The sequence below is a fragment of the Gossypium hirsutum genome, chromosome A06, assembly GCF_007990345.1.
Source record: "Gossypium hirsutum isolate 1008001.06 chromosome A06, Gossypium_hirsutum_v2.1, whole genome shotgun sequence".
NCBI lineage: Eukaryota > Viridiplantae > Streptophyta > Magnoliopsida > Malvales > Malvaceae > Gossypium > Gossypium hirsutum.
Window position 1 is genome coordinate 119,009,861 of NC_053429.1, and position 10,004 is coordinate 119,019,864.

General features: G+C 33.8%; 2 protein-coding genes across 2 annotated transcripts; both read left to right on the forward strand.

Annotated features, from left to right (window-relative positions):
- The first annotated feature begins 469 nt into the window (after nucleotides 1-469).
- LOC107963126 (two-pore potassium channel 1) lies at nucleotides 470-2,115 on the forward strand. Its single transcript, XM_016899710.2, has 3 exons — nucleotides 470-545; nucleotides 642-1,581; nucleotides 1,696-2,115. The coding sequence occupies exons 2-3, from the start codon at nucleotides 683-685 to the stop codon at nucleotides 1,835-1,837; spliced, it is 1,041 nt and encodes a 346-aa protein (XP_016755199.1). The 5' UTR covers nucleotides 470-545; nucleotides 642-682; the 3' UTR covers nucleotides 1,838-2,115.
- A 4,563-nt stretch (nucleotides 2,116-6,678) lies between these two features.
- On the forward strand, nucleotides 6,679-9,795 carry LOC107962073 (microtubule-associated protein 70-5). The gene is made up of 10 exons (XM_016898311.2): nucleotides 6,679-6,979; nucleotides 7,094-7,179; nucleotides 7,260-7,325; nucleotides 7,399-7,569; nucleotides 7,637-7,807; nucleotides 7,893-8,048; nucleotides 8,155-8,301; nucleotides 8,577-8,648; nucleotides 8,732-9,259; nucleotides 9,349-9,795. Exons 1-10 carry the CDS (start codon nucleotides 6,874-6,876, stop codon nucleotides 9,502-9,504), a joined length of 1,659 nt encoding a protein of 552 aa, XP_016753800.2. The 5' UTR covers nucleotides 6,679-6,873; the 3' UTR covers nucleotides 9,505-9,795.
- Nucleotides 9,796-10,004: the final 209 nt, after the last annotated feature.

The following is a 10,004-nucleotide window of genomic DNA, read 5'->3' on the forward strand; positions in this document are numbered from 1 at the left end:
TACCCCCCTTCTCCATCGAAAGAGATAATATTATCGCAGATACAACGCATAACATAAGGAATTAACCAAATTTACCCGATGTAGAGGCAATCAAGAAAGCCGCATAAGTAAATATATATATATTTCCATAATTATTTAACTTAGACAATCTATCTATAAAACTTTTCTAATTAATATGATGGGTTTAAGTTTATATATTTTATGCATAATGATTTGTTTATTTATGTAAAACAAAGTATATATTTTATAATTAGGATTCATTTTGATTTGATTATCTTTATTTTTAAATGCATAAATTATTCAATTTACAAGATTCAATCCAATTACAGAAACAAATCCCTTTGAATTGAACCATCTACCTATTTTATCTCCTTTTATTGTTCTAAGCGTAGACTGTGCTCCTATCTTTGAGGATCTCTGTTATAAAATTTTCCCATTTTGTAACTCTTCACATCACCCTTTATTTTCCCTCGATCTTAAAATCAAACTATACACTCCTAAACTTCATTTTGTTTGCTTTTATAAATTTTTTTGAATTGGCAAAGGTTAAGCTTATGTTCATATTTCTTGTTTAATTTTAATCCCCCCATTATCATCAACCTTGTAATTGTATGATAGATTGCTTAATGTATCACCTGCAGGACTTGTCGAATTACATGCAACTTTGCATAACATTCTAACTATGGCTGATGAAGATGTTAGGCAGTCTTTACTTTCGTCTACCAATGATTCACTAAATCTCAACGAGACGAAGGCCATTCAAAGAAGAAAGTCACATCACCGGTCAAAGGGTCCTTCAGAGAAAGAATCTCAAGAGCAAGAAAAGGTGTTGCAGCCTCTTATAAACGTTGAACCAACATTTGTAGGATTAGAGTTTAGGATCAAGTATGTGTTATTGTTGTTAGCCTTGTATCTAGGTATAGGCACCATTTGGTTTTTCCTTATCAAGAACCAGATTTATGGTAAGAAAACCAATGGGGTCATAGATGCTATTTACTTCTGTGTTGTGACAATGACCTCAGTGGGATACGGGGACCTTGTACCCCACAGCACATTGGCTAAGATACTTTCCTGCATTTATGCTTTCACTGGTGTGTCTCTTGTTGGTTTAATTCTAAGTAATGCAGCTGATTACATTGCGGAAAAGCAGGGAATTCTCTTGGTTAAAGCCATGCTTAAGAATGAAAAGTTCAATACAGCTGAGGTACTTATGGATGTTGAAACCAACAGAGACAAATATAAATTCTTGATGACTTCACTGCTACTTGTGGTGCTTATAATTTCTGGGATAAGCTTCTTAATTCTAGTTGAAGGAATGGAATTCATTGATGCTTTTTACTGTGTATGTTCCACAATGACCACCCTTGGGTATGGGGACAAAAGCTTTTCAACACAAGAGGGACGTATCTTTGCTATTTTGTGGATACTGAGTAGCACGATTTGTTTAGGTCAGTTCTTTCTCTATCTAGCAGCGCTATACACTGAGAGAAGACAAAAATCACTGGTTAAATGGGTTCTTAATAGAAAGCTAACTCCTTCAGACCTTGAGGCAGCAGATATGGATCACGATGAGGTGGTAAGGTAAAAAGTTCGCATCACATACGCACAAACCAGCTAGGGCTTGCATGCTGCATGCTGTATATTGCATATATTATATATATGATGCTTATTTGTTGTGAATTATCTCTATCACAGTGCTGCAGAGTTCATATTATATAAGCTGAAGGAAATGGGAAAGGTTTGCCAGGATGACATTTTGCTATTGATGGAAAGGTTCAAAGCTCTTGATGTTGATCACTCGGGAACTTTGACTACAGATGATTTGATTTTGTCCTAACACCTACACCACAAATTCTGATAAATCTGACTCTTAACTAGTTTGCCACTGTAATTATCAACGTTATTGATCAAGAATTCCATGGATATTCTTTAACATTTAAAAGACTTGTTCCAATTTCGAAGGCACTTTTATAGCATTTTAGGGAACAATATATGGTTGCGGCTTAGATTATTTCAATTTGGATCATCTAGAAATGAGAAATATGATCTCAAAACATGTTACAAATAATGTCATGTAACTGCAACTTGTTATATGAAGTGTTGTTATTTGAACAATTACATCTGTATAGCACAGTGCCAAAGAACACATATAGAGAGAAGCCAGTACTCCATATACAGCATTATTCCGAAACATACAATAATTTCCAGGTAAATTGTACATTGCTTTTACATTTTGAAAAAGGGAAGTTAAAAGAAGATTACAGCTTTTATATATGCAGTGAACTAGTTCACTCAACTTTCTGAGGCTCCTGATCTATATGCTCCAGCCGGGCTGCTGCAACGTAGTCCAACAGTCCTTCACCCGCTTTTTCACCATGAGCTTCATTCGCCAACTGTGAAACGCCACCGAAAGCCATTATTGCCACCAATAATACGGTGGTAGAAGCGAAAAGAGGCCAAAAGTAGGCGAGAATGGTGAGCATGCTGGGGGCTACATATGATAGGAAGGCGATGATGGATGAGACAAAGATTACTAAGATGAAATGAAATCTGTATTGGTTCAGCTTTTGTTGGATACCCATTGGCTTCATTGCTAAGCAATAAAAAAAGAAAATCAAAGGAAGGAGAATAATAGTGGAAACAATTGGTTACTAGGCTACCTCTTTTTGGTATATATGATGTTATGTGGAATATATTAAGATTGTAGATGGTGGGTGTTAAGACTTGGAGACTTATTTTTTTATTTTTTGCTTTCTGCTTACTTTATGTCTTGTTTTCCTTGGGAGAGATTCTTCTTTTTTCCTAAATAATTCTACTTACATTTTGGCTCTATTTCTCTAATTACATCCATAGCCCTCTCCTGGTTTTGTTCGCTCACAAAGTCTTTCCAACTTTAAAGCCTAGGTCTAATTCTATCACCAGTGTCTGTACTCTTTGAACTTTTGAAATTTAGTCCCTTTGTTTCTAATTTCATGGATTTATTTATTTGCTAAACCAATTCTTTCATTAAAAAGCTAAAAGGTTCCAAACCAGCTTATTGTTTGAACACTAAAATGCAACCGAGTGGCCACTGCTTTTAGATAAAAAAACAAACAAACTAAAGCTCTGATGAAACACCATAAGAGGAAAGAAAACAAAGTTATCAATTAGAATTTTAAGTTTTGGATCAGACAATAAAAAAGGGTCTAAATTCTTAGAAGTCTAAAGAGTACAGGGACTCTAGTTATAATTAAACGTAAAGTTGAAATCAAACCCAATATGATTAGGAAGGGCAGAATAGAGAATAAGGAATGCAATGTATTGGAATATATGCTTTGTCCACTACTAGGGTTGGGCGGTTGCTTTGTCCCTAAATCGAGTGGACACCGCTTTCTGATTGAAAGTAAGATTAAGATTAGATGAGATTAGATTAATAAATATGAAAGGAAAGGCATACATATTGCTTTTTCTTATCATTTCTGCAACATAGTTATGAGTTATTTAGAATATAGATTAGATGTTGAGAGAAGAAAAAACTGGAAGCCCTTGGTTTTTGTATATTCTTTACTATTCTATATTGCCTAATCCCCCATTCCAAATAAAAGGTAACTTTTGTGGAACGTGGAGGAGGATAATTACATTTTTTATGCTTTTTTTTGGAAGTTAAAAAAATAATTGGTATCAAAATTAAATTATATATTTTTACGACAATAAAAATATAATTTTATCATTTCAATAGTTTTTATCTTTATAATTTTAAAAAATTAAATCAAAATTTTATAATATTTAGAGAATTAAAGTGTAATTTTACTATTACTAATTTCAAATTTTATAAATTATAAATAACCCTAAATTAAAATTTTTTCATTTTAAGTAAACCGAGGCTCCTGAGCCTAGCTTTGCCACTGCCTTGTTCTCATATATAAAATATATAACATATTCACCTTTTATTTTATACATTAAAAAATTACATAATAAGACATAAATTAATAATTTTAAAAGATGGGTAAAACTAGATGGTGGTTTGACCTGAAAGCCCGTCTAAAAAATAAGAGGGTTTAAATAAAAATATAGGCTAAAAAAAAGGTTTGGACAAAAAAAAAAGCTCGTTTAGAAAATGGGTTAAACCTCGAGTAAGGTTTTTTGGCCCAGGCCAGACTTGAATTTGCAAAAAAAAAACTGTTGTTTTGCTGTTGTTTTCCAACTATTTTACTACTATTTTCTCACTGTTTTGTTATTACTATTTTGTTGTTATTATTTGGATATTGTATATACTTCTTGTTTTTATTGTTACTTTTACTATTATTTTAGAGACATTTGCTTGTTAAGTTACACCTATCTTAGTGTTATTTAAGTATAAATGTTTTTTAAATTTATTTTCAATTTGTCGGGAAACATTTATTTTAATATTTTTAGTGTTTTTTATGCATTCTATTTTTTATTTTTTATATTAAAAATAAAATAAAAAAATAATACAGGACGACCATGCTTGAATAAAATTTTAGACAAACCTAAATTTTTATTAAGAACCAACCTCAATATGACCTGACCCATAAGGGCAAAACAAAATAAGCATTTCACAACTATTCCACTCCACTACATGAATTCTCATTCAGAGCATGTCATACTAGGTGAGGAACAATTTGTATCACAATTCATGTCAATTTACAATGTATTGTTTGTGTATAAATTAAAGGGTAAACTATAAAAATAATCATTTTTGTTTTTTCAGGTTACATTTTAGTTATTTATGTTTAAAATGTTACGTTTTAGTTACTTATATTATTGTTTTGTTACGAAGTACTCACTCTACTACTAATTCCGTTATGTCTCTAATGACAGTCCAAATAGGGTTTAAATGCCAACTTAGATGTTCTACATGATAGTCCAAATTAAATTTATTTAATTAAAAAATTATTTTCATCCTAGCAACTGGACATCTCAATTAGCATTTAAAAATCATTTTGGACTACCACGTAGGACTGCCTTTAGGGAAGTAATGGAGTTACAACAGTAAAGTAACCACTTTGTAATAAAACGATAACGTAAGTGACTAAAACGTAACATTTAAAATATAAATAACTAAAATATAATATAAGACAAACAAAAATGACTATTTTTATAGTTTATCCTAAATTAAAAGTCAAGATAAACTGAAAATACTCCATCCTAACATTTTTTTTTCCTAAAGCCATGAGAGTCGGCCCATAAAAATGGATTGTTAATGATGGGAATTGGCATGGGCCACTAAACTTGAAACGGGCTAAATGTTTGAAGCTATAAATTGTAATCAATAGTAATGGGCCTCTCTCAACCCAAACAACAAGAGCTATCATACAATATAATTTACCAACTCTTAACTTAAACCTAACAGAAACAGAAAAAGACGTGATCGCAATTAACATCGCTTTCAAATTAAGATTAATGGAGATTTCAATTAAGCTATGATTAACATCAAAAACCCCTTAACCTTAAGCAAGGTTTATCGGTTGTTGGTGGGGGATTGGCTTGGTAGAGTTTGAAGTCTTCCCTTTGTCGCCTACCTATGTCCAAATTGGCTTATCCGCGTTAACCCTTGTACCAGCTGGACCTCTCCTCCTTTATTTTTCTTTACATATCAAATACCCTATCTCCAATCACACTTTTAAGCAAAGATGAGTTTTATATCTTTTTAGTTTCTGAATGCATCCACAAAAGTAATGAGCTCAGTAACAAGTTTTAAAACTACTGAAATAATTAATAAACCAAAAGATGAATAATATAATAGATATTAAATCAATAGATTTTTTTTTATGAGTTTCAGATAAGGGTCATTATCTGCATAAAAAAGAAAGAAAGAAGGGTCATCAACACCTTATTAACTTGGTCTCAATTCAAACAGTGTGTTTGAGTGCCTTCAACTAATACAAACAAAAGAACAACACCTTGGTTTCAGCAATATTTAGCGCCTAAGGAATCCATTTTTTTCCAGAGGAGGACATTTCCATCAACCGAAGGAGGATCATGTCATATATCTCAACAACTCCCCTCTTTTCTATATCTCTACTTCTTTTTTTGTTTGCTCCAACATAAATCAATAGCAAATATTAAAAGAAACCCCGTTTTGAAAGGGTTCAGAAAATAATACTTCTGCTTACTTTCAGCTGACATCAATTTCGAATTTGATTCCTAGACAACTTTTATCCAATATAGCTAAACATAGAGTGTGGAAAAGAATGACAACCGAGCAAAGCATTGCAAATCATAAACATGATTAGAATAAAGATAAATTAAATTTTCTATTATTGACTCAGTTCTTTTTAGATTTATCTGTCATACACTAAGTTTGCAGCAAATGGCACCAGCTAATACAGTATTTGTTATATAAATAAATTTTGATTTTTGGAAAGTATATGATTAGGTTAAGTGGTAATTAGTATTATTATATTTATAAGAAAATGAATATGAATAGAATAAAAAAGAAAAGTAAAGTGGTCATATTTATGATAATGAATCATAAATCAAATGGATGGTCAATGATTAAGAGAAAGGAAGTTAAAAGCTGGAATCATTGTCATGATAATGACTATAAGAAGAATGAAATTGAGTGTTACATTTTAAAACAATGAAACAATTGAACCGGCTTGGCCGGCTTTAACAATTTTCAGTGGCTTGCGACATTTGCTTAAGATTTAAGGGAAGCTTTCCTCTCTTTGCGGTCAATTCCTTCAAGGGATGGACTCTCTCCCTTTCTCTAACTAAATCCTCTTGTGTGTGTGTATATATATATATATAATTATTTCTATATATTATTCCCTAACAAGACAACCCCAAGTCCTCTGTTGTTGTTGTTGGTGTGCTGGTCTTATAGTTGGGTGCATTATCAAGTGCCTGAAACATAAACACAAAACTGAAATGGTGTGTCCTGAGGAATCATTTGGAGGCAATGAGAGCTCTTTTGCTCACCTTCATCCTAACCCTGTTGTGTTAGAGCTCACCCGATTGCAGAACCAACTCAAAGGTACTTAATACTGAAACATGTTAATGGATTATTAGATCTGTAAGAGAAGGATGAACAACACTCACAATTTATGTAACACTACTTGTCATGCTATGTTACTTAATATTATTCCAGAAAGGGACAGGGAGTTAGGAGCTGCCCAGGCTGAAATCAAAGCTTTGAGAGCAACTGAAGCACTGAAGGATAAGGCCATACATGAGGTACTGAAATTAAGAATATATGCTGTAGTTTGAGTACTGTAATTGTTCTGAAACTATTCATTTCTTTTTCTTATTTTCAGCTCCAGGTTGAAGTTCAAAAGTTGGATGAGAAACATAGGGTCACTGAGAATATCCTTCAACATAAGGTTAGGTGCTAGCCCCTAGTTCTGTACTTATAATGTTTAAGTAATGGTGCTGAATTAATCCTATGCCATGTAGAACCTCGAAATCAAGAAACTGACGAATGAGAAGAAAGATGCAATGGCTGCACAATTTGCTGCAGAAGCAACTCTTAGAAGGGTGCATGCAAACCAAAAGGATGATGATGATGTTTCTATCGAATCCGTCATTGCTCCTCTTGAGGCAGAGATAAAAATGTATAAGAATGAGGTAGGCACAGGGTTGTGGCCTTGTTTTCTGCTTTGTTGCTCCTGATAGACTAACACTCTACTTACAGATTGCAATGCTACATGAGGATAAGCGGGCGTTGGAACGTCTTACTAAGTCGAAAGAGTCGGCTCTGCTCGAAGCAGAGAAGATTTTGCGAAGTGCTTTAGAAAGGGCTTTAATAGTTGAGGAGGTTCAAAACCAGAACTTTGAGTTAAGGAGACAGATTGAGATTTGTCAGGCAAGTTTGAGGCTCTTACTGCAGTCGGTTACTATTAAGGGATTCAAGACCTTTTTTAACCAATGAAAATTGTGTCTTAATGCAGGAGGAGCACAAAATCCTTGAGAAAACCAATCGCCAAAAGGTCTTAGAGGTTGAAAAGCTAAGCCAAACTATTCAAGAACTCGAAGAGGCGATTTTGGCTGGAGGAGCTGCTGCTAACTCTATCCGGGACTATCAGAGACAAATTTCGCAACTTAATGTGATGTTCCATTCCATGCTTACATGCTGATCGTCATCTTTTCTACATGAACTATGGTCGTATGTTGTTCATATAGGTATTAACTGTAATGAGTCAATTAATTCAGGAAGAAAAGAGGACGCTCGAGAGGGAGCTTGCACGAGTTAAAGTCTCGGCCAACCGTGTAGCGACCGTGGTGGCCAATGAGTGGAAGGATGAGAATGACAAGGTAATGCCTGTCAAGCAATGGCTGGAAGACAGAAGGCTGCTTCAGGTAATTCTTGGAAATTCTCAGCGTATTTAGGGCTACTTTAGCATTGCTATTCTGGTTTAAAAGTGCTTTTGAACGGTGAAAAGCAGTACTAAACAGTAAACATACCCTTAATAAGCTAACAAATGCAAGTGAATGGAGATAAATTTCCTCTTCACTTTAACTGCAACTTAAAAAAATGCATGATCATAAATATAAGGATTACGAACCAGACAACTGCTACCCTCAAACATAAATTTTTTTATGTTTTATTTGGAACTAAATTTCTGTCTTTATAGGCAGAGATGCAAAGATTGAAGGACAAACTAGCTGTGTCAGAGAGAACAGCAAAGGCAGAAGCACAGCTTAAGGTGAAATTTGACAGTTTAATTAAATTTGACTTGAATATTAATGCAGACAGTATTTTCTCAAGCTCAATGTAAATATGGTACAGGAGAAATTCAAGCTAAGGCTCAAAATATTGGAAGATGGCTTAAAACACGTATCAACTTTGTCAGTTAATGCATCTTATGGGTCCCCAAAACCAGACAAGTCCAGCAATATATTAGGGCTTTTAACAGGCAGCAGTGGACCAAGGAAGAGGTCTACCTCTCAACCAAGGGCTTCTACCATCAGTGCCACTCTACTGCAGCGGCCAAGTGTAGAAACTGAAACAGCCAATACCAGAATAAGACAAGGTAGCATCTTAAGAAGAAGGCCAGTATCAGAAGAAAATATGGTGAGAAAAAAATTGTGGGCGTCTAGGTGTAAGGTTGCTGATAGTAGTGAAAAAGAAAATGCTGAAAATAAGGTCCATGAACAGACTGAAAAGAAAAACAATGAAGAGAATGAAAACAGAGGGAATGCTGAAGATATGGTTTCAGGGTTTTTGTATGATAGGCTTCAGAAAGAGGTCATTAATCTAAGGAAGTTTTGTGAGGCTAAGGATAGTAGCTTGAATGCTAAAGATGAAGAAATAAAGGTGAAGCGTTTGTAATTATTTCCTTCTTTATGTACGTATGTATGTATGTATGTATGTATGTGTTACTGAATGATGTAATTGTTTTACAGATGCTGATGAAGAAGGTTGAAGCATTCTCAAGAGCCATGGAAATGGAATCTAAACGAGTGAAGAAAGAAGCACAACTTGTTAAAGAAAAGAAGAATGGATCACCCAAAATGGAGGATACCAAAAAGGTGAAAAACAATAACTCTAGAAGGTCTTGAAGATTGGCAGTGGAATTCATTTGATTGGTTGGATATGATTGTGAGTGTAAATAGTGACTTATAATGTTGTTTTTTGGATGAAAATTAGCTTAGTTAAAATAAAGTTGGTTGTGAATGATGAAAATTGGGTTTGTAATGGTAATTGTAAAAGAAAAAGGGTTGGAGATTTGTTGATGAATTATAACATCCTAGCTAGGCCTAGGATGATGATGATGATGATGATGATGTAGTTCCAATTGCGTTTTGTAATGCTTGAGGTTGACATAAATATTATCCCCCAGGTTTCTTTTCTTTCCTTAACTCAGAAATAGGGATTTGGACAGTTCTTTCTGCTAACCCTCATCTCCACTTTTATAATTATCCAATTGGATTCCCCATCTCGTTTCTAATTCAATTTTATAATCAACAATAAATAACTAGTGTGAATCCCAAACCCTAGTTTTTTTTCCCTCCAATTCGTTAATTTTTTCTTTTTTGTTTTGTTTGGTGGTAGTGCTAAT